The following is a 25106-nucleotide window of genomic DNA, read 5'->3' as shown; positions in this document are numbered from 1 at the left end:
ACCGGGTTTTGAACTCCTAGGCTCAAGCGATCTGCCCATCTTACCCTCCCGAAATGCTGGGACTACAGACGTGAGCCACCATGCCCAGCCTTATCTTTTATTTTTATTTTTTAATAGAGATAGGGTCACGCTTTGTTGACCAGGGTGGTTTCAAACTCCAGACCTCAAGGAATCCCCCTTGGCCTCCCCAAAGTGCTGGGATTACAGGTGTGAGCCACTGCACCTAGCCTCCTCTCTTTCAAAAGACATTTATTGAGCTATAATATACATACAGTAGCCGGGCGCAGTGGCTCACGCCTGTAATCCCAGCACTTTGGGAAGTTGAGGCAGGTGGATCACGAGGTCAGGAGTTCGAGAGCAGTCTGGCCAATATAGTGAAACCCCATCTCTACTAAATATACAAAAAAATTAGCCAGGCGTGGTGGCTCATGCCTGTAATCTCAGCTACTCGAGAGGCTGAGGCAAGAGAATTGCTTGAACCTCGGAGGCGGAGGTTGCAGTGAGCTGAGACGCACCATTACACTCCGGCCTGGGTGACAGAGCGAGACTACGTCTCAAAAAAAAAAAAAAAAAAAATATATATATATATATATATATACACACACACACACACACACATACACATGTACAGTGAAGTGCTTAAAGTACCCTAATCGTAAGTTTTCTACTTGAGGAATTTTCACATATATATGTTAAAATATATATTAAATAAAATGTGTTAAATATATATTAAAATGTGTATGTTAAAATATATGTATTTATCTGTGTAACTATCCTCCAGATTAAGATATAGAACATTTCCACAACCCTAGAAAGCTCTTTCATGCTCCTTCCCCATCAGTACTCACCCCCAAGTTATATTCTGGCTTCGAGTTTTTCTGTCGCCAGGTTGGATTCGTCGGGATCTCGGTTACTGCATCCGGTTAACCCTTCTCTCTGCCTCACCTGCGCCTGCCACCACGCCCGGCTAATTTTTTATATTTTTAGTAGAGACGGGGTTTCACCGTGGTCTCGATCTCCTGACCTCGTGATTCGCCCGCCTCGGCCTCCCAAAGTGCTGGGATTACAAGCGTGAGCCACCGCGCCCGGCTTGAAGTTCTTATAAATGGACTCATGTAGTAGGTACTCTTTTGTGTCATAATGATGAATTATGATTATATTTTGCTTATTATATCTATGAGATCCATCCATACTGTCTGTGGCAATAGTTTTTTTTTCTTGCTGTGTAGCATATGAATATACCACAATTTATGTATCTGCTCACCTGATGATGGACATTTGAGTTGTTTCCAGTTTGGGGCTATTATAAATAACACTGCTATGAATATTCTTGTGCATATCTTTGGCAGAGATATACATTCATTTTTAATACCCAAGAGTGGAATTGATGAGTCAGAGGGTATAAGTGTCCTGTCTTAGCACTTCCCTACACATGCTGTGTTCCTACTTTAAGTATCATAAAAACAAGTTTCCATTGACTTGCTTGCTTTATTCAGTCCTACCCGCTCTGCTACAGAAACGAAGTTTGAGAGCTAGGAAATTGACACATTCAAGGTTATAGACTGGGACTTCCCTGATTTCCCATCATTTTCCCCAAATAATTGCTAGTGACTCAGTAACAACATCCACTCTTTAAGTCCCTTAGGTTAATTGTGAATGAGTACAGCTAGATTCAAAAAAGTTCAGATTTTTGAAGCACTTAACCTTTTTCTTGCCTATTTTACCTTGCATCGTTTCAAACACTACAAAATACATACTCATTGCATTTACAATTAATTGTAAGATTCTGAAAGTGATTTTTCAGTGCCTGAATACTTCAAAAAATCTTCCCAAAGCAGCTTTGCTTGCTGGTTTGTTTTTGGTTCTTTCGCTTGCTCCTTAATTTTTTCATTTTAACTATATTTTGCTATTGAGTTGTGATAATGAAAATAATTGTTTAAATTCTATGTTCTTTTTCCTCACCAATTTTTATTTCAGATGATACCATCTTCCAAAATCCTATGGTACAAGAAGCTATACGAATGGGGTTCAGTTTCAAGGACATTAAGAAAATAATGGAGGAAAAAATTCAGATATCTGGGAGCAACTATAAATCACTTGAGGTTCTGGTTGCAGATCTAGTGAATGCTCAGAAAGACAGTACGCAAGATGAGTCAAGTCAAACTTCATTACAGAAAGGTATGCATTGCTGTTTTTAAAAAGCAAGAAAGGGCCGGATGTGGTGGCTCACACCTGCAATCTCAGCACTTTGGGAGGCTGGGACAGGTGGATATGGACATTTTTTAAACATAACCTTAATGCTGTGTGTTAGTCTGCTCAAGCTGCTATAATAAAATTCCATAGACTAGGTGTCTTAAACAACAGACTTATTTCTGACAGTTTTGGAGGCTCCAAAATCAAGGTGCTGGCTGATTCGGTTATTGGTGAGGGCCCTCTTCCTGCCTTGCAGATGGCTGCCTTCTCACTGTGTCATCGCATGGCATGGGTTGGGGTTGGATGGGACAAGATGGAGCAAGTACTCTGGTCTCTTTTCCTCTACTTTTAGGGGCACTAATCCCATCATGGGGGTCTCATATTCATGACCTCATCTAAACCTAATTACTTCCCAAAGGCTTCATTTCCAAATGTTACATTAATCATGGAAAAAAGATTAAAAATATGAGTTCTACCAGCCTGGGCAACATAATGAAACTGTCTCTACAAAAAATACAAAAATTAGCCGGGCATAGTGGTGTGTGCCTGTAGTCCCAGCTCCCTGGGAGGCTGAGCGGGGAAGATCACCTGAGCCAGGGAGGTCAAGGCTGCAGTGAGCCATGATCATGCCACTACACTTCAGCCTGGGCAACTGAGCGAGATCTTGTCTCAAAATATATATCTCTCTCTCCTTTAAGGATGATGGACACTATAGTGCTTGCCAACAACATCGAAGGTTAAAGAAGAGGTTTCAAACTGAGTACACTTTTGGGTACTTTACCTGTAATAGTTCTCTAAGCTCTTGATCATCCTCCCTCCAAAAAGATGAGAATTCTCCTACTGCTAAAAAAACTTAAACGTTTACTTATTTTTGACGGATTTAAGATCCTTTTGATCTTTAAGATATTTCAAGTGCTTTTGAAACATTATTCAGACAATTATGTAAGTTATGAAACAGTATGAACATTAATGATATTTAAAATTATATTCATTGATGTAAGAATCAATGGAAAGCTTCCAAGTTTTTCCTTATAGATGCATTTATTTAAAATTTACACAAGCTCCACTTATCTTGGTGGTGGTAAAATAAACCCTTTACTTGTCATCTTTCTTTCTTATTTTTTATTTTTTATTTGTTTTAAGACAGAGTCTCACTCTATCGCCCAGGCTGGAGTGCAATGGCGCGATCTTGGCTCACTGCAACCTCCGCCTCCCCAGCTCAAGCGATTCTCCTGCCTCACCCTCCCAAGTAGCTGGAATTACAGGCATGTGCCACCACGCCCAGCTAATTTTTTGTATTTTTAGTAGAGACAGGGTTTCGCCAAGTTGGCCAGGCTGGAATTTTTCTACTATAACAGAAATACAAGCAATTTTGTCATTTTTTTCCTGCATCTTAAACACGCGCTTAATTAAGTTTGGCCATAAGTTGTTAGTTTTCAAACCTTAATGTATCTGCAGCAGAAAGATTTAGCAGGTTGTAGTAGGAAGAGATCAACAGACTGTGCATTAGGGAGAGTGTCTTTTCTTTATCTAACAGGAGTCAGTGGATGCTCATATTATCACTGAGACTACAAACTAGGATGGTGTGGGAAGGAGAGCCTAAGGGTTGGAATTCATTTGAACTCTCCTCAGTCTCACTAAATCGAGAGGCGAGTAATTGACACAGGCTCTCTACTCATGCTGGGACTGCTGCCTATTTGTCTTCCCAAAAGCTGATGAGGAAAGACTGACACTAAGAATCTTTTAATTTTATATAAAATAAGGATGAGGCTAACTGAAGTAAAGCAGGTGAAGGTTATTAGAGAAAATATAACATTGTCACTTACTGAGAAATCCTAGATTTAGTGCTAAACTTTTTTGCCAATGGCTGTGTAACAGAGAATGCCCTAGTAAAATGTCTTGTAAAAATAGTACCGAATCAGTATCTTTTTTTCTTTCTTTGAGAAAATTATGTAGTGTAAGATAAAGCCCTTTATTTAGTGTATGTACTAAAGTACTTATTTTAATCTTTATGTATATATATATTACTGTATATAGTATAAAAATCAAATAACCCATATTCATTTCTTATCTGTCTTTCCACATGAATCTGCTCTAATAGTAAAATGAATAACATCAGTTTATTCTAGAAGAGGTTTTAAATAATACAAATATTAGCAAATAACATCAAAAGTTATCTAGCCTTATTGCTCATGTGCCAGTAACCTTCTGACCTAGAAGAGGGCTTTGTGGGGAGGAGAAGGGGAAAGGCGCTGTAGGGAAGTATGTAGAATCCAGTAGTTACCTTTAAGCCGAGAGGGAAGTAATTGCCAGTGGTAAACTACTGGTCTGAGGGGAAAAGATCTATGCCCAGAATATCACCATCTCAAGTTAGTGGCTTTATACAAGGATGAAATAATATAGAAAAAAATGAGATGATATGGTATCACAAACAATCAGAACCAAAGGAACCTTAAAGATTATTTTATAACTTTTTTTTTTTTTGGAGACAGAGTTTCACTTTTGTTGCCCAGTCTGGAATGCAATGGTGCAATCTTGGCTCACTGTATCCTCCACCTCCCGGGTTCAAGTGATTCTCCTGCCTCAGCCTCCTGAGTAGCTGGGATTACAGGCATGTGCCACCACACCCTGTTAATTTTGTATTTTTAGTAGAGACGAGGTTTCTCCATGTTGGTCAGGCCGGTCTCTAACTTCTAACCTCAGGTGATCTGCCCGCCTCGGCCTTCTAAAGTGCTGGGATTACAGGCATGAACCACCGCACCCAGCCCATTTTATAACTTTTATGACCTTAATCGGGAACCTGAAGTACAGATGGGCTGTTGCCTAGGATCACACCGATAGTTGGGAATAAAATTCAGATTTCCTGACTTCTGGTCCAGTGTTTTGGGGTTTGTTTCAGTTTTTTTTTTTTTTTTTTTGATTTTTAAAAATTGTGATAAAATACACATAGAATTTACCATCTTAACCATTTTTAGTGTATGGTTCCATAGTGTTAAGTACATTTACATTGTTGCACAGTCAACCTCTAGAACTCTTCATCTTGCAAAACCAAAACTCTACATCCATTAAATAGCCAGGCGTGGTGGTGCATGCCTGTAGTTCCAGCTGCTCGGGAGGCTGAGGCAGGAGGATTGCTTGAGACCAGGAGCTCAAGGCTGCAATGAGCTGTGATTGCACCACTGCTCTCCAGCCTGGGATACAGAGCAAGACCCCATCTTTAAAAAATAATAATAATAATAAAAACATGTTCATTAAACAACTCCCCATTCCCTCTCTTCCCAACCCCTGGCAACTACCATTTTACTTTTTGTCTCTATATTTGACTACTCTAGGTGTCAGTATTGTTGTTGCTTTGTTTGTTTGTTTTTTTCTTCCTTTTTGTGGAGAACGGGGTCTCGCTATATTGCCCAGGCAGGTCTCAAACTCCTGGGCTTAAGCTATCCTCCCGCCTCTGCCTCCCTGAGAGCTGGGATTACAGGCGTGAGCCACCGCGCCCAGCCTGTTTGTTTTTAACTCGTTGTAGCATTGCATCTAAAAGTAATGTGGAAATTACTTGTTCTCCTTTTGATTTTTTTGGCATGAAATACACACTTCATTCTGACTTTTTTTGGTGTTGATGCTTTCTTATAATGTAAATCAGCTTATAGTGCCGTTTCTTTACTTGTATTTTTTCCTCTGCCTTGAGTACCTTTTCTCTAGCTGTATACCTAGTCCCATTCCCCACTGTACCCCCAACTCCCTGAATCTACTTTGTGAACTCATGTTTCAAGGTTCAGCTCAGAAGTCACTTCTTTCAAGTTTTCTCCCGCACCCACAGCAGAGTTAGGAGCTCCTTCTTATCTACTCCTGGTGCTGGTAGAGTTTTGTTTTGTTTTGTTTTTCTTGAGACAGGGTCTCGCTCTGTTACCCAGGCTGGAGTGCAGTGGCACAATTTCGGCTCACTGCAACCTCCATCTCTCAGGTTCAAGCGATTCTCCTGCCTCAGCCTCCCGAGTAGCTGGGATTACAGGCATGCGCCACCACACCAGGCTAATTTTTTGTGTGTGTATTTTTAGTAGAGATGGGGTTTCACCATGTTGGCCAGGCTGGTCTTAAGCTCCTGACCTCAAATGATCTGCCCTCCTCAGCCTCCCAAAGTGCTGGGATTACAGGCGTGAGCCACCATGCCTGGCTGAGCATTTTGCTTTTTACACTATTTTGGAACTGGTTTCTGCCCTGCCCATTAGATCAAGCTTCTTAACTGTAAGTGCTTTATCTTCTTATCTCTGATGCATTCCATGTTTGAGCCTATCGTTTTTATTATGCCCAAGAGGGTACTTTTTAAGAAGAAAGAGATTAAACAATCCTTTCCTCTACCCTCTAGCCAGAGAAACCTTTCTGAAACATAGATGTGATCATATCTGTCTCTAGTTTAAAACCCTTCACTGGCTCCCAGGGCCCTTGGGATCAAGTCCAAACTCCTTTACGTGGCTCGCCTAATCTTTCATGATCAGGCACCCTTTTGTAGCCTCATCTCATGCTATTTTCTCAAATTCTGTGCCCAAGCATTGCCTATGCACTTGTAGGCCACGTTCTGTCTCTCTCCTTGGAGCTTGCTTATGCTGTTTCCTTTGCCTAAAACACTTTTCTCCCATTGCCCTTATCCCCCAAGGCCTCCCTCTCCTAGTAAACTCCTAATTCATTCTTTTGTACCCAGTTTTAGGTATAATTTCCTCGAGGAGGTTTTCGTTTATGCATGCATGCGCACACATGCACACACACCCTTCCTGTGCTCTTCATAACACATTGTAATTACCTTTGTCATCATACTATTTATAATTTCCTGTTTGCTTGTGTTCTTTACTTGTCTGTGAGCTATTGGGGGCCTGAGGTTTTATGTATTTGTTAATTGTATCCCTAGTACCTAGAACCTAGTTAAGTGTCCAGTAAGTATTTCTTGAATAAACTATTGTTTTCCAAACATGTTTTCAGAATAGTGTTCAACAGGATGTTAAAAGGATGCCATGAAAAGGGAACCCCATAGTTAAATAGGGAAATGCATTGTATATTTCTAAGAGAGAACATAGACTATACTGTCCTATATTGTACTGTACTGCCCTGTCCTGGATGACAGTGGTTCTCAAATGCCAGTGTGCCCAACCCCAGAAATTTTAGATTCTGTGAATGGAGCCCAGAAATCTGTTGTTTAAAAATGCCCCAGGTTATTCTCATGTGAGGTCATATTTGGAAACCACTGGTACATAATGATTATAAAGATGCTAAAATAAATAAATAGTTGTGATTATAAAGGTATAGTTAAAATATGTAATGCATTTGGAATAGTGCCTAGCACATACTGTTTATGCAATATTACTGTTAACTGCTGCTGCTGTTGTCATTATTGTTATATGTGACCATGAAACACATTTTTTATGGCACATTTATTCACATTTCACAAAACTATTTTGGGAAAGGCTGAATTAAGCAAGTACTTCAGTGCCACCTATATGCCGATGACATCCAGATCTCTATCTCTAGCCCTGACTTCTCCTGGCCTCAAGATTTGACTCTTCAATTGCCTACTGGTTATTTTTATATGGGTGTCCTGAAAACACCTCAAAAATATCTGAAGATCCCAAACCTGTACCTCCTTTTATATTTCTTATTGGCATCACCATATCCTTGTCAGCCAAGCTAGCAATCTTGTAATCAACTTTAGTTTGTCTTTCTTCTTCAGCCCTCATATCCAGTCAGTCACCCAATCCTACTTGTCCCACTTCAGAAGTGTCCCTCAAATCCATCTCTCTATTTCTGGAAATTCTGTTTCCATGTGCTGCTCCTTTTACCTAACCCTTGTTTTTCTGCCTGGCAAATGACTGTCCATGCTTAAATGTCACTCCTCCACTTCCCTCCTCCCCCGATCCAGCCACTGCCAACCTGTGAAGCCTTCTCCAACTAGCCTGAGCAGAAGAACTTGTTTTCTCATCTTGTCCCAGAGCACTTTGTACATAACTTTATTATAGCACTTATCACTTTGTACTTTGTGCTTAACCTCTGTAGCCTCATCTTACATCCTCTCCCACTAGCATGTGAGCTATTTAAGAGCAGATGCCACGTGTGAGTCATCCTCATATCTCCCGGCACTTGTTGGGTGCTTGGCACGTAGTAGGGGTTCAATAAATGTTTTCAATGAATTTAAACAACTAACAAAGTCTAAAACTAGCATAATTATTTTCTCTTTTTGCAGAGATTAGTACTGAAGAGCAGCTAAGGCGCCTGCAAGAGGAGAAGCTTTGCAAAATCTGTATGGATAGAAATATTGCTATCGTTTTTGTTCCTTGTGGACATCTAGTCACTTGTAAACAATGTGCTGAAGCAGTTGACAAGTGTCCCATGTGCTACACAGTCATTACTTTCAAGCAAAAAATTTTTATGTCTTAATCTAACTCTATAGTAGGCATGTTATGTTGTTCTTATTACCCTGATTGAATGTGTGATGTGAACTGACTTTAAGTAATCAGGATTGAATTCCATTAGCATTTGCTACCAAGTAGGAAAAAAAATGTACATGGCAGTGTTTTAGTTGGCAATATAATCTTTGAATTTCTGGATTTTTCAGGGTATTAGCTGTATTATCCATTTTTTTACTGTTATTTAATTGAAACCATAGACTAAGAAGCATCATATTATAACTGAACACAATATGTATTCATAGTATACTGATTTAATTTCTAAGTGTAAGTGAATTAATCATCTGGATTTTTTATTCTTTTCAGATAGGCTTAACAAATGGAGCTTTCTGTATATAAATGTGGAGATTAGAGTTAATCTCCCCAATCACATAATTTGTTTTGTGTGAAAAAGGAATAAGTTGTTCCACGCTGGTGGAAAGATAGAGATTGTTTTTAGAGGTTGGTTGTTGTGTTTTAAGATTCTGTCCATTTTCTTTTAAAATTATAAACACATACTTGTGTAAATTATTTTTTCAAAGTGATTTGCCATTTTTGAAAGCGTATTTAATGATAGAATACTATCGAGCCAACATGTACTGACATGGAAAGATGTCAAAGATATGTTAAGTGTAAAATGGAAGTGGCAAAACACTATGTATAGTCTGAGCCAAATCAAAGTATGTATGTTTTTTATATGCATAGAACAAAAGATTTGGAAAGATATACACCAAACTGTTAAATGTGGTTTCTCTTCGGGGAGGGGGGATTGGGGGAGGGGCCCCAGAGGGGTTTTATAGGGGCCTTTTCACTTTCTATTTTTTTCATTTTGTTCTGTTCGAATTTTTTATAAGTATGTATTACTTTTGTAATCAGAATTTTTAGAAAGTATTTTACTGATTTAAAGGCTTAGGCATGTTCAAACGCCTGCAAAACTACTTATCACTCAGCTTTAGTTTTTCTAATCCAAGAAGGCAGGGCAGTTAACCTTTTTGGTGCCAATGTGAAATGTAAATGATTTTATGTTTTTCCTGCTTTGTGGATGAAAAATATTTCTGAGTGGTAGTTTTTTGACAGGTAGACCATGTCTTCTTATCTTATTTCAAAATAAGTATTTCTGATTTTGTAAAATGAAATATAAAATATGTCTCAGATCTTCCAATTAATTAGTAAGGATTCATCCTTAATCCTTGCTAGTTTAAGCCTGCCTAAGTCACTTTACTAAAAGATCTTTGTTAACTCAGTATTTTAAACATCTGTCAGCTTATGTAGGTAAATGTAGAAGCATGTTTGTACACTGCTTGTAGTTATAGTGACAGCTTTCCATGTTGAGATTCTCATATCATCTTGTATCTTAAAGTTTCATGTGAGTTTTTACCGTTAGGTTGATTAAGATGTATATAGGACAAAATGTTAAGTCTTTCCTCTACCTACATTTGTTTTCTTGACTAGTAATAGTAGTAGATACTTCTGAAATAAATGTTCTGTCAAGATCCTTAAAACCTCTTGGAAATTATAAAAACATTGGCAAGAAAAGAATAGTTGTTTAAATATTTTTTTAAAAACACTTGAATAAGAATCAGTAGGGTATAAACTAGAAGTTTAAAAATGCTTCATAGAAGGTCCAGGGTTTACATTACAAGATTCTCACAACAAACCTATTGTAGAGGTGAGTAAGGCATGTTACTACAGAGAAAAGTTTGAGAGTAAAACTGTAAAAAATTATATTTTTGTTATATTTTCTAAGAGAAAGAGTATTGTTATGTTCTCCTAACTTCTGTTGATTACTACTTTAAGTGATATTCATTTAAAACATTGCAAATTTATTTTATTTAATTTTCTTTTTGAGATGGAGTCTTGCTTGTCACCCAGGCTGGAGTGCAGTGGCATGATCTCTGCTCACTGCAACCTCCGCCTCCTGGGTTCAAGCGATTCTCGTGCCTCAGCTTCCTGAGTGGCTGGGATTACAGGCAGGTGCCACCATGCCCGACTAATTTTTTTATTTTTAGTAGAAACGGGGTTTCACCATGTTGGCCAGGCTGGTCTCAAACTCCTGACCTCAAGAGATCCACCCACCTTGCCCTCCCAAAGTGCTGGGATTACAGGCTTGAGCCACCATGCCCGGCCAAAACATTGCAAATTTAAATGAGAGTTTTAAAAATTAAATAATGACTGCCCTGTTTCTGTTTTAGTATGTAAATCCTCAGTTCTTCACCTTTGCACTGTCTGCCACTTAGTTTGGTTATATAGTCATTAACTTGAATTTGATCTGTATAGTCTAGACTTTAAATTTAAAGTGTTCTACAAGGGGAGAAAAGTGTTAAAATTTTTAAAATATGTTTTCCAGGACACTTCACTTCTAAGTCAGGTAGGTAGTTCAATCTAGTTGTTAGCCAAGGACTCAAGGACTGAATTGTTTTAACATAAGGCTTTTCCTGTTCTGGGAGCCACACTTCATTAAAATTATTCTTCTAAAACTTGTATGTTTAGAGTTAAGCAAGACTTTTTTTCTTCCTCTCCATGAGTTGTGAAATTTAATGCACAACGCTGATGTGGCTAACAAGTTTATTTTAAGAATTGTTTAGAAATGCTGTTGTTTCAGGTTCTTAAAATCACTCAGCACTCCAACTTCTAATCAAATTTTTGGAGACTTACCAGCATTTGTCTGTGTTTGAACTATAAAAAGCACTGGATCTTTTCCATCTAATTCTGCAAAAATTGATCATTTGCAAAGTCAAAACTATAGCCATATCCAAATCTTTTCCCCCTCCCAAGAGTTCTCAGTGTCTACATGTAGGCATTCCTTTTCTGTATAAAGTTCACTCTAGGATTTCAAGTCACCACTTATTTTACATTTTAGTCATGCAAAGATTCAAGTTGTTTTGCAATAAGTACTTATCTTTATTTGTAATAATTTAGTCTGCTGATCAAAAGCATTGTCTTAATTTTTGAGAAATGGTTTTAGCATTTACAAACTAAATTCCAGTTAATTAATTAATGGCTTTATATTGCCTTTCCTGCTACATTTGGTTTTTTCCCCTGTCCCTTTGATTACGGGCGAAGGTAGGGTAGAGTGGGTGTAGTGAGTGTATATAATGTGATTTGGCCCTGTGTATTATGATATTTTGTTATTTTGGTTGTTATATTATTTACATTTCAGTAATTGTTTTTTCTGTTTCCATTTTAGTGGATAAAATTCGTATTTTGAACTATGAATGGAGACTACCACCCCAGCATTAGTTTCACATGATATACCCTTTAAACCCGAATCATTGTTTTATTTCCTGATTACACAGGTGTTGAATGGAGAAAGGGGCTAGTATATCAGTAGGATATACTATGGGATGTATATATATCATTGCCGTTAGAGAAATAAAATGGGGCCGGGTGTGGTGGCTCACACCTGTAATCCCAGTACTTTGGGAGGCCAAGGCAGGTGGATCACGAGGTCAGGAGATAGAGACCATCCTGGCTAACACGGTGAAACCCCGTCTCTACTAAAAAACAGAAAATTAGCCGGGCGTGGTGGCAGGCGCCTGTAGTTCCAGCTACTCGGGAGGCTGAGGCAGGAGAATGGTGTGAACCCGGGAGGCGGAGCTTGCAGTGAGCCGAGATCGTGCCACTGCACTCCAGCCTGGGCAACAGAGCAAGACTCTGTCTCAAAAAAAAAAAAAAGAGAAATAAGAAAATGGGAAGCAATATTTGACATAGTTCTTTTTAGCCAAATCTACTTGTTAAAAAAAGGGTAGCAGTTTATTCATCTGTGAAAGGAGAGTAATATCTTACAAGGTTGCAAGAGCTCAAGGAGACCATGTATGTAAAGTTCCTGCTGTAAATATGAACTCCCATCCTAACACCCTTTTACCTCTCTGTGGGTTTGTCTTGACCTGGAAATTTGGGCTAAAACTTAGAAAAAAATCTTACATGATAACTCTTTCAGTGATGCTTACTCATAGTTTTTGGTGTTTCTCATAGTTAAGATATAAATCGGCCGGGCGCGGTGGCTCACGCCTGTAATCCCAGCACTTTGGGAGGCCAAGGCGAGTGGATCACCTGAAGTCGAGAGGTCGAGACCAGCCTGACCAACATGGAGAAACCCCGTCTCTACTAAAAATACAAAATTAGCTGGGCGTGGTGGCTCATGCCTGTAATTCCAGCTACTCGGGAGGCTGAGGCAGGAGAATCACTTGAACCCAGGAGGCGGAGGTTGTGGTGAGCCAAGATCACGCCATTGCACTCCAGCCTGGGCAACAAGAGCAAAACTCTGTCTCAAAAAAAAAAAAAAAAAAAAAAAAAGATATAAATCACAATAAATAAATAGGGCAATACAAATGTTAGCCAGGCGTGGTGGCACGTGCCTGTAGTCTCAGCTACTCTGGGGGCAGAGGCAGGAGGATCACTTGAGCCCATGAGTTTGAGGCAGCAGTGAGCTATGATTGTGCCACTGTACTCCAGTCTGGGTGACAGAGTGAGACCCCATCTCTAAATAAATAAATAGGTCAAACCCCTAAAAATATTTAAATTCTTCTTAAAAAATTGAAAAGATTATTCTTCTCAAATTTATTTAGTTGAGCTTTCTAAGAGAAACAATTGGCTTTTTCTCACTTTAATAATCATTTTCAGTTTGACTCATACAGTTAACACAATGTAAATTTCTTCCTCAGCATAACAGAATTATAGAATGACAGGGCTGGAAGTGACCTTAGAGGGTATCCAATTCTTCTCTTTCATTTTACAGGTGAGGCAACTGAGGCTCAAAGGTGATGTAATTTGTGCAAAGATTATAGCTAATTAGTAGTAGAGCCCTGACTGGGACATAGTTTGAAGGTGAAAAACTTCACCAAGCTACCTTTCTTGAAAGGTCCAAATGTTTATTTTTTCAACTATTCTTTCCACTATACCATAACTTTCACTACATATTAAATGACACTTTATAACTAATAGGACAATCATCAGTGCATATATAGCCAGTTCTTCATATCTGTGGGTTTTGCATCCATGGATTCAACCAAGGAGGAATTGAAAACACTGAGAAAAAAAAAACACACACACACAATAAAAAACAAAAATACAAAATAATACAAGGAAAAAGCCAAAATTGTCATACTGTTGTTAAGCAACAGTATAACAACTATTTACATAGCATTAAGGTTGGTGCAAAAATGCAAAAAAAAAAATGCAATTATTTTTAAACCAACCTAATATATTGTATTAGGTATTAAAGTCATCTGGACATGATTTAAAGTATATGATGCCAGCCTGGACAAACGGCAAAACCCTGTCTCTACAAAAAATACAAAAATTAGCTGGGCATGGTGGTGTGTGCCTGTAGTCCTAGCTACTCCGGAGGCTGAGGTAGGAGGATCGCTTGAGTCTGGGAGGCAGAGGCTGCATTGAGCTATGATCATGGCACTGCATTCCAGCCTGGGTGACAGCACAAGACCTTGTCTCAGAATAAAGTATGTGATGAAGATGTGCATACGTTATATGCAAATAACCATTTTTTTTTTTTTTTTTTTAATTTAAACAGTCTCAGTTGCCCAGGATGAAGTGCAATGGTGCAATCTTGGCTCACGGCAACCTCTGCCTCCCAAGCAGCTGGGACTACAGGCATGCTCCACAGTGCCCAGTTAATTTTTTTTGTATTCTTAGTAGAGACAGGGTTTCACCATGTTGGCCAGGCTAGTCTCGAACTTCTGACCTCAAGTGATCCACCTCCCAAAGTGCTGGGATTACAGGCGTGAGCCACCACGGCCGGCTAATTTTTGTATTTTTTAGTAGTGACTGGTTTCGTGATGTTGGCCAGGCTGGTCTCGAACTCCTGATCTCAGGTGATCTGCCTGCCTCAGCCTCACAAAGTGCTGGGATTACAGGCGTGAACCACTGCACCCGGCCTTGTGTGATTTTATCTAAGGGACTTAAGCATCCTCAGGTCCTAGGGGGTCGTGAAACCAAAACGCCATGGATAGCAAGGGACAATTGTATCTTCAGATTAGACAAATGGCGCCGGGCACGGTGGCTCACGCCTGTAATCCCAGCAGTTGCGGAGGCTGAGGCAGGCGGATCACCTGAGGTTAGGAGTTGGAGACCAGCCTGGCCAACATGCTGAAACCCTGTCTGTACAAAAATAACAAAAATAGCTGGGCATGGTGGCGCATGCCTGTAGTCCCAGCTACTCTGAGTGACTTGAGGCAGAAGAATCGCTTGAACCTGGGAGGCGGAGGTTGCAGTGAGCCAAGATGGCGCCACCGCACTCCAGCCTGGGTGATAGAGTGAGATTCCCTCTCAAAAACAAAACAAAACGAAAAAAATAGACAAATGCTATATTAATGTTTGGGTGGTCAGATTCTACTTTGAAGTCTGAGGTTTGCAGATATGCCTATAGATTTTTGGAGTTTACCACTTTCTTATTCTGTGTCATTAATGTAATATTTTAAATTACTATATATGTTACCATTTTTCTGGGTTTAGTAAGAAATTTGCATTTTTGGCTTGATGTAACAAGGGTTTTAATGTAATTTATGTTAGATTTTGCATTTTTTTATTACTGTTATATTTTAACCTGACTGACTGATCTAATTGTATTAGTATTGTGAATAATCATGTGAAATGTTTTGAGACAGTACTATATTTGTGAATATAATTTTATGATTTTTTTCACTTAGTAAGAACCTTTCTGTGTGTAAAACTAAGAAAATTGCTTTCTGCTGTATAATCTGGCATTCATTGTAGATTAAAGCTTATTTTTCTGTGAATAAAACGTATTCAATAAAATACTATTCTTTAAAATTATGTCTTACTACCTTGTATTTGTTTCACTTTCTTAGAAAAAATAAAATCACCCTCTTAAAAATACTGCAATGTAACCTCCTAAATATATCTTATGCCATTGTACGTAGGCGTAAGGTACACATTAGGTCATGCCATGTTTTAAAAGAAAAGACATCAGTTTTCACATTAATGGATGGAATTCTATAAGTGCATGAAATGTCAATTTTTAAAATGTATATATATGAACAATAGTAACACCACTCCCTCCAAAAAGATACGCTTGGTTGGCCGGGCGCGGTGGCTCACGCTTGTAATCCCAGCACTTTGGGAGGCCGAGGCGGGCGGATCACAAGGTCAGGAGATCGAGACCACGGTGAAACCCCGTCTCTACTAAAAATACAAAAAATTAGCCGGGCGTGGTGGCGGGCGCCTGTAGTCCCAGCTACTCGGAGAGGCTGAGGCAGGAGAATGGCGTGAACCTGGGAGGCGGGGCTTGCAGTGAGCCGAGATTGCGCCACTGCACTCCAGCCTGGGTGAAAAAGCGAGACTCTGTCTCAAAAAAAAAAAAAATATGCTTGGTTGTCTCAGGAGATAGTATAGTCACTATAACAAAACTTGAACAGGCAAGTAGCAATGAACCTAAAAAACCACTGCCCCTTTGAGGCAGGCAGCAAGGAAGGATATTTGTGAGTTTGTAGAAGCAACTGCCAGTGAGTTTTAGAAGCTGCGAACAATCTGGTGGGATAAAGAAAGGGAATAAAGTATCCTTTGGCAAAAAGAATTTTTATTTTTTTTTTGAGATGGAGTCTCACTCTGTCTCGCAGGCTGGAGTGCAGCGGCACGATCTTTGCTCACTGCAACCTCCACCTCCAGGCTCAAGCAATTCTGCCTCAGCCTCTGGAGTACCTGGGATTACAGGCACCCACCACCGTGCCGGGTAATTTTTTGTTGTTGTTTGATACGGAGTCTTGCTCTGTCGCCCAGGCTGGAGTGCAGTGGCAGGATCTCAGCTCACTGCAACCTCTGCCTCCCGGGTTCAAGCGATTCTCCTGCTTCAGCCTCCCGAGTAGCTGGGATTACAGGTGCATGCAACTATGCTTGGCTATTTTTGTGTTTTTAGTAGAGATGGAATATCACCATGTTGACCAGGCTGGTCTTGAACTCCCAACCTCAGGTGGTCCACCTGCCTCGGCCTCCCAAAGTGCTGGGATTACAGACGTGAGCCACTGTGCCCAGCCTAATTTTTGTATTTTTAGTAGAGACGGGGTTTTACCATGTTGACCAGGCTGGTTTGGAACTCATGACCTCAAATGATCCACCCGCCTTGGCCTCCCAAAGTGCTGGGATTACAGGCGTGAACCACCACGTCCGGCCAGAAAGAAATTTAGAAGTGTGTATTTCAAGTGGCTATGCCCCTGCCCCTTCCTGCCCACAATGGAGATTCCTGAATTAAGTTGTATTTCAGGCCCAGTCTATGTAGGGACTGGTTATCTAATCTTTGACAGTGTTATCACTGCACTGTTGTCTGAGATAAACCTTAATAACCATGTCTTAAACACAGTCCAAATTTTTTCTTACGTGTCAACTAAACTTTAATATTGAAGATGTAAATTTTCAAAGCTTTCTATTACAGAAAATTTTAAACTTATACAAAAGTAGAAAGCATAATGACTCCACGATATTCATCACTTATCCTCAACAATTTGACATTTTACTCCCTCCACTTGCTCACCCCAATACTCCAAAGTAAATCCTAGACATAATGTCATTTCTCCTGTAATTACTTCGTTATATATTTCTTTTTTAAAATGTTTTATAGAGACGGGGTTTCACCATGTTGCCCAGGCTGGTCTTGAGCTCCTGGGTTCAAGTGATCTGCCCGCCTCAGTCTCCCAAAGTGCTGGGATTACAGACATGAGGCACCACATGCCCAGCCTTGTTCTCTTTCTTTCTTTCCTTCTTTTCTTCCTTCCTTCTCTCTCTCTCTTTCTTTCTCGGGTTCAAGCAATTCTCCTGCCTCAGCCTCCCGAGTAGCTGAGATTACAAGCATGCGCCACCATGCCCGGCTAATTTTTTGTATTTTTAGTAGAGATGGGATTTCTCCATATTGGTCAGGCTGGTCTCGAACTCCTGACCTCAGGTGATCCGCCCACCTCGGCCTCCCAAAGTGCTAGGATTAAAGGCTTGAGCCACTGCGCCCAGCCACCTTCTTACGTATTTCTAATGCATAAGAAAAAATTTGCATAAATGTGTGAATTTTTAACTCACCACTAGTATTGCTGAATTTTAATATACATTTAAACAATAATTAGGCCGGGCACGGTGGCTCACACCTGTAATTCCAGCACTTTGGGAGGCCGAGGTGGGTGGATCACGAGGTCAGGAGATCGAGACCATCCTGGCTAACACAGTGCAACCCCTGTCTCTACTAAAAATACAAAAAAATTAGCCGGGCATTGTGGCGGGTGCCTGTAGTCCCAGCTACTCCGGAGGCTGAGGTAGGAGAATGGCGTGAACCCAGGAGGTGGACCTTGCAGTGAGCCTAGATCGCGCCACTGCACTCCAGCCTGGGCAACAGAGCAATACTCCGTCTCAAAAAAATAAATAAATAAAAAATAATTAAAATCAACTTTATATCCCATTTTTCCTTATTTGAAAATTAAGAGAAATAAAACCCCCCATAACTGATATTATCATTTCAAAAATCCTTTTAAACCACGTTTTCACTATTTCATGTGGTAGTTTGCTTATAAATTGTAGAACAAATATGGTACTTATTAAAAGTTAGTAGACTAGCCGTGTGTGGTGGCTCACGCCTGTAATCCCAGCACTTTGGGAGGGCAAGGCGGGTGGATCACGAGGTCAGGAGATCGAGACCATCCTGGCTAACACGGTGAAACCCCGTCTCTACTAAAAATACAAAAAATTAGCTGGGCGTATTGGCGGGCGCCTGTAGTCCCAGCTACTCAGGAGGCTGAGGCAGGAGAATGGCGTGAACCCAGGAGGCGGAGCTTGCAGTGAGCTGAGATTGTGCCACTGCACTCCAGCCTGGGCGACAGAGCAAGACTCCGTCTCAAAAAAAAAAAAAAAAGTAGACTAACTACATGGTATATGGATACCTAGTGGTTCTCAAAAGTGCATCACCTGGGAATTTGTTAGAAATTCAAATTCCTGGGCCCCACCTCAAACCTAGAATCAGAAACTGAGGGTTCAACCCAGCAATCTTTTAATGAGCTCTCTAGGTGGTATAGATGCCAGCTAAAGTTTGAAAAACACTGGAATATCATATGGGGTCTGAAACCTATAAATCAAATTGATGTAGATCTCTGCAAATGATTATCATCCTCACCTTTCTTACTTTTCTCTGTAACTAACTCATTCCTGGCCCAGTGTTGTATTTTCTCATGTACAAAATATAAAGGCATAAAATACAACTGATCTTGTGAATGCCTTCTGATTCTACTTTTCCAAAAAACTCTTGCATACGCTTTGAACTTTGTAATGGGAATTTTTCTGCAACCCTTTCCCTGCTGAGTTCAACATAGCCCCACATTGCTCATTGCCATTACACTATCCTCCAGTTAAGCAATGAAAGAGTTATGTATTTGAAGGCTCACTGATTAGTGCTAGCCCAACAGCAACAAGTTGAGATTGTACAGAACAGACCTGCATTTCTAAAGAAAGCCAAAGCTTCAGTGCAACGTGAGCCTTGAATTTGGAATGCTAGAATTTCAGAGTTGGAAGGAGTCAGCCTCTCCAATTCATAATAATTAGTAGTTCTGAATTCTTTTTTAGTTCTGAAATTTTAAAAATAATTGTGCCACAAAAGAACCAAAGAAAACTGGCCGGACACGGTGGCTCATGCCCTCCTCGGCCTCCCAAAGTGCTGGGATTACAGGCCTGAGCCACCGCGCTTGGCCTCGGCCTATACTTGTTAATTGTAGGCTTATGACTACATATTGGAAGAATACTGGGTAAAAATTAATAAGGGTCCCTGGAGTGTTTGTGCACCTGTATTTCCAGCTACTCAGAAAGCTGAAGCAGAAAGATTGCTTGAGCCTGGGAGTTCGAGGCTACAGTACACTATTATTGCCCCTATGAATAGTCACTGTACTCCAGCTTGGGCAACGTAGTAAGACCCCATCTCTAAGAAAGAAAACAGAAACAAAGAATAAGAACCCAAGAGAAATCAAAACTGTTATTTTCTTCTTGTAATTTCCCAGAACTTAAATTTGCGAAGAAAGACTAGGATATAATAAATTGAGATATGTATTTAAACAATGATTTTGCTTCAAAATTTAATTTTTCTTACAATAGACCTTACTGTTCCCAAAATGTATTTTACATACAAAATTATTAATGTCTATTTGTTATGTGAACTTTTATTCTGAGAGTCAGTTTTCTTTGTGTGTGCGTTGTTTATTTTTTATTGTTTCAGATAAGTGACTTAGAAATGTTTCTTTAGCTTTTTCCCGTTACTAGGTACTGAGGATTTCTTTTTTTTTTTTTTTTGAGACGGAGTCTTGCTCGGTCGCCCAGGCTGGAGTGCAGTGGCGCAATCTCGGCTCACTGCAAGCTCCGCCTCCCAGGTTCACGCCATTCTCCTGCCTCAGCCTCTCCGAGTAGCTGGGACTACAGGCGCCCGCCACCACGCCCGGCTAATTTTTTGTATTTTTAGTAGAGACGGGGTTTCACCCTGGTCTCGATCTCCTGACCTCGTGATCCTCCCGCCTCGGCCTCCCAAAGTGCTGGGATTACAAGCGTGAGCCACCGTGCCCGGCCGAGGATTTCTTTTTTAATTCCATTAGCTTATATAAGGGGCTTTGCATTTTTGGCTAAGGCATAAAAAATGTATTTTCTCGTTAAATACTGGAATTTTGTTTGGCAGAGATTAGGCTCTGCTTCTGCCAGATTACTGACAATTATGTTGAGGAAGAAAGGCAAACACATGAGTATGTTCATGAACACCTAACTGGTGTTTCAAGGAAACTAGGATTAAAAACAAAAGACTCCAAATCTCCTCCCATAAAATTAATCTTCTGAAGTTGAGAAAAACTTACTAAAAATCATTTCATTTTTCATTAAACAAACATTACACATGGATTTCTTAGTAGAAATTTAACAAAGGTCTATGTTAATCATTAAGTAAAGAGAATGATCTAACAAATCTGGAAAAACTTGTTTTTCTTTCAACTAGATTTTTTTTGTTGTTGTTATTTGATTACTAAAAAGAATGTACTCTATGCTGTACCATTCTTGGTTTTCTGTTATAAATTTTTAGATACATTATATTTTTATGTGATCCATAATAACTAAGTGAAAAAGGCCGGACGGGGTGGCTCATGCCTGTAATCCCAGCACTTTGGAAAGCTGAAGTTGGTGGATTGCTTTAGTCCAGGAGTTCGAGACCAGTCTGGGCAACATGGCGAAACCCCGTCTCTACAAAAAAATAGAAAAATTAGCCAGGTGTGGTGGCATGTGCCTGTGGTCCCAGCTACTCAGGAGGCTGAGCTGGGAGGATCACTTGAGCCCAAGCGGTCGAGGCTGCAGTGAGCCGTGATTGTGCCACTGCACTCCAGCTTGAGTGACAGAGCAAGAGCCTGTCTCAAAAAAAAAAAAAATTAAATGAAAAGACCTATATTAAGTGTGAATTGTAAGTCAATATTTGACTAGTTATATGAAGTGAAACATAAAAATATCAATACAAGAGGGTAATAATTTCTGTTCACCTACCTCAGAGGATTGTTGTAAGGATCATATGAGAAAATGTACATGAAAGAGATTCAAAAAGTACAAACCCTCTATATAAGCCCGAGGAATCATTCCTCTAATTAGAGTTTATTGGACTAATTATGTGTTAGTTTCACATGAAATGAAACAGTCGTGAAACAGTATGATTAATCAGGGATGTAGCATGATGAAATTCATTTATACAGCTTCTTAGCCATTTCCATGGCTCTCAAAACCCTTTATATACATTATCTCTTTGCCTTCTACTCTCTATATGGTTACTCCTTATGTTTAAATCAGTATATGGGTAATGGCACTGAGATAATTGGAGAAATCACTGTTGTGTACATTGTGGAAATTGTGTTCTTAAGTCCTGCCATTCAAGGGGCCCTCAGATTGACTTGGACAGTCAAGTCAGTTCTGTTTTCTAACATGAAAATAAGAATGTATGAAACAGATAAATTTAGGGATGTTAATTTGTATTCTCAGAGGATCTCTTGATACATAGTAGTGATGTCAATCTACACAACAACATCTCTGAAACTATAATTTTCTTTTCTTTTCTTTTCTTTTTTTTTTTTGAGGTGGAGTCTTGCTCTGTCGCCCAGGCTGGAGTGCAGTGGCGCGATCTTGGCTCACTGCAAGCTCTGTCTCCCGAGTTCACGCCATTCTCCTGTCTCAGCCTCCCGCACCCAACCTGAAACTATAATTTTCAAAGCACTTTACCTGCTTTGTTTTGTAACATCTCTCTAAAGTGGGCAGTTTATTATAATTCTGCAGTTAATGAAATGGCCACTGAAAGGTGAGGTGACTTGCCCAGGGTCAAACAGATAGGTAGAAGCAAAGCCATAAAAATAACTCTGACTTCTGGTCTGGTACTCTTGCAGTATGCCATTGTGTTTCTTATTCATTATATTCCTAGCATCTCTGTAATTTACAGCTGAGAAACCCCAGACATAGAGGTTATATGACTCACCTAAATCATATGGTGAATCACCAGTCAAGCTGTTCTTATAGGCAACAAAGCTGTTTCTAGCTAATTTTTGGCATCATTTAGCTAAATTGGCTGCCTCACTGTCTGATGTATGTACGTCTAAATCTAAGCTCCTTTTTGGATGGCAAGACCTGGCTGGCCATATGATACCAAACTACAAAACCAAATCTATTCAACTTGAATTGAAAAATCGAAGTAATTCTTAAAAAAAAAAGTGTGACTACATTTCTGATCTCAGGAATTTGGAAATGGGAAAGATAACTTTTCACTACACTGCCAAGGCAAACCTTGGAAGTCAGGAACCATGTCTCCCTAGTCACTATGTTATCATGACTAGCACACTAGTCCATTAGTAGGCGCTGAGTTAATTTTTGCTCAGTACCTAAATATATGAGTGAAGGAATGAATGAACAAATGAATAAATAAACGGAGTGGGAAGACCTCCCCATCCAAAAACTGTGCATTGATAAGCACAATACAATTTGGATCAATACTGATGTTTTTACAAATTTTTATTTTCTTTTCTTTTCTTTTTTCTTTGAGACAGAGTTTTGCTCTTGTTGCCCAGGCTGGAGTGCAATGGCGTGTTCTTGGCTCACCACAACCTCTGTCTCCTGGGTTCAAGTGATACTCCTGCCTCAGCCTTGCTGGCTAATTTTTGTATTTTTAGTAGAGACAAGGTTTCTCCATGTTGGTCAGGCTGGTCTCGAACTCCTGACCTCAGGCTATCCACCCGCCTCAGCCTCCCAAAGTGCTAGGATTACAGGCGTGAGCCACCGTGCCCAGCCTCTTTTCTTTTCTTTTTTTTTTTTTTTTGAGACAGAGTCTTGCTCTGTTGTCCAGGCTGGAGTGCAGTGGTACAATTCCAACTCACTGCAACCTCTGTCTCCCAGGCTCAAGGGAAACTCCCACTTCAGCCTCCCAATTAGCTGGGACTACAGGTGTGCCACCACGCCTGCCTAATTTTTGTATTTCTTTTTTTTTTTTTTTTTTGAGACAGAGTCTCACTCTGTCCCCAGGCTAGAGTGCAGTGGCGGATCTCTGCTCACTGCAACCTCCGCCACCCGGGTTCAAGTGACTCTCCTGCCTCAGCCTCCCGAGTAGCTGGGACTACAGGCGAGCACCACCATGCCCAGCTAATTTTTTGTATTTTTTAGTAGAGACGGGGTTTCACTGTGTTAGCCAGGATGGTCTCGATCTCTTGACCTCGTGATCCGCCCGCCTCGGCCTCCCAAAGTGCTGGGATTACAGGCATGAGCCACCACGCTTGGCCCTTTTTTAAAATTTTTTTGAGATGGGGTTTTACTCTGTCACTCAGGCTAGAGTGCAGTGGGCGATCTTGGTTCGCTGCAACCTCCGCCTCCCGGGTTCAAGCAATTCTCCTGCCTCAGCCTCCCGGGTAGCTGGGATTACAGGCGTGTGCTACCACACCCAGCAAATTTTTGTATTTTTAGTAAAGACAGGTTTTCTCCATGTTGGTCAGGCTGGTCTCCAACTCCTGACCTCAGGTGATCTACCTGCCTTGGCCTCCCAAAGTGCTGGGATTACAGGCATGAGCCACCATGCCCTGCCTGAAATATATATTTATTTTATTTTATTTTATTTTATTTTTATTTTATTTTTTTTTTTTTGAGATGGAGTCTCACTCTGTTGCCCAGGCTGGAGTGCAGTGGCGCGATCTCGGCTCACTGCAAACTCTGCCTCCTGGGTTCAAGCCATTCTCCTGCCTCAGCCTCCCAAGTAGCTGGGACTACAGGCACCCGCCACCATGCCCAGCTGATTTTTTTTGTATTTTTAGTAGAGACGGGGTTTCACCGTGTTAGCCAGGATGGTCTCGTTCTCCTGACCTCGTGATCCGCCTGCCTCGGCCTCCCAAAGTGCTGGGATTACAGGCGTGAGCCACCGTGCCTGGCCGCCTGAAATATATATTTAAATTCAGCCACCTTGATTAATGAGTTTAATAGAACCCATTTCACTTCACTGTTACCCTCACCACTGTCTCTCAATCCTATTAAATCAAACTAACACTGTGTGTTAAGTGTTTGATGTGTACCCAGAAATTCTTGGAAGTAGGGTATAAGAAAACAAGACTCAAACTCAGCCCTCCTGGGGTTTATAGTCTTGTTGGCAGAAAGAGACTTACATACATCATTCACAAGGTATTCCCTGATTCCAAATACAATACAGGGGCATTGATAACTGTTGTACTGTTTAACTCAAAAAAATGAAAAGAACAAAAGAGTATAAGTACAGTGTGATACAGCGCTAGATTGTGTGTAATAGACTATCATTACAATAGCAGCACAGAAGGACAAATGAGGTGTGGCCCAATAATTGGAGTAGGTTTTGTGAAAGGAGTGTCACAAAAGCTAAAAGATCTGAGACTGACCAGGTGCAGTGGCTCACGTCTATAGTCCCAGCACTTTGGGAGGCCGAGGTGGGTGGATCACCTGAGATCTGGAGTTCAAGACCAGGCTGACCAGTATGGTGAAACCCCATCTCTACTAAAAATACAAAAATTAGCTGGGCATGGTGGTGCAAGGAGGTGAGACAGAATGTTGAGCCAAGGGTGAGTTGCAGTGGGCAACAAGTGATCCAGCCTGGGGACACAGTGAGATTGTCTCAAGATCTGAAGTTGTTCCAGATCCTAAAGCTGTATGATCGTATATGATACATTTGTCATTTTGTTTTGTTTTGTTTTCTGTGCAAGGTGAATGATGGAGGACAAAAGGACCCACTTGGTCTATTATGTTATAAACTTATATGTGTGTGCTGGCATATGTCTTGCATATTTTAATATGTTTCCATGTACATTTTATTGAATAATAACTCTTCAAACAGATTACAGCTTAAAATGGGCCAGGCGCGGTGGCTCACGCTTGTAATCCCAGCACTTTGGGAGGCCGAGGCGGGCGGATCACGAGGTCAGGAGATCGAGACCACGGTGAAACCCCGTCTCTACTAAAAATACAAAAAATTAGCCGGGCGTG

The 25106-nt window shown here is 40.5% G+C and overlaps 1 protein-coding gene across 1 annotated transcript in view; it reads left to right on the top strand.

The window, feature by feature from the left end:
• XIAP (X-linked inhibitor of apoptosis) overlaps positions 1-8864 on the top strand; it is a 37539-nt gene extending 28675 nt beyond the window's left edge. The window contains exons 5-7 of the mRNA XM_058441349.1: positions 1805-1850; positions 1978-2178; positions 8420-8864. Coding sequence (XP_058297332.1) covers positions 1805-1850; positions 1978-2178; positions 8420-8613 — 441 coding nt within the window. The 3' untranslated portion in view covers positions 8614-8864. The remainder of the gene's footprint in view (positions 1-1804; positions 1851-1977; positions 2179-8419) is intronic.
• Positions 8865-25106: the final 16242 nt, after the last annotated feature.

Source organism: Hylobates moloch, unplaced genomic scaffold (assembly GCF_009828535.3).
Source record: "Hylobates moloch isolate HMO894 unplaced genomic scaffold, HMol_V3 SCAFFOLD_7, whole genome shotgun sequence".
In the NCBI taxonomy this organism is placed as follows: Eukaryota; Metazoa; Chordata; class Mammalia; order Primates; family Hylobatidae; genus Hylobates; species Hylobates moloch.
This window is presented reverse-complemented; position numbering and strand designations above follow the sequence as displayed.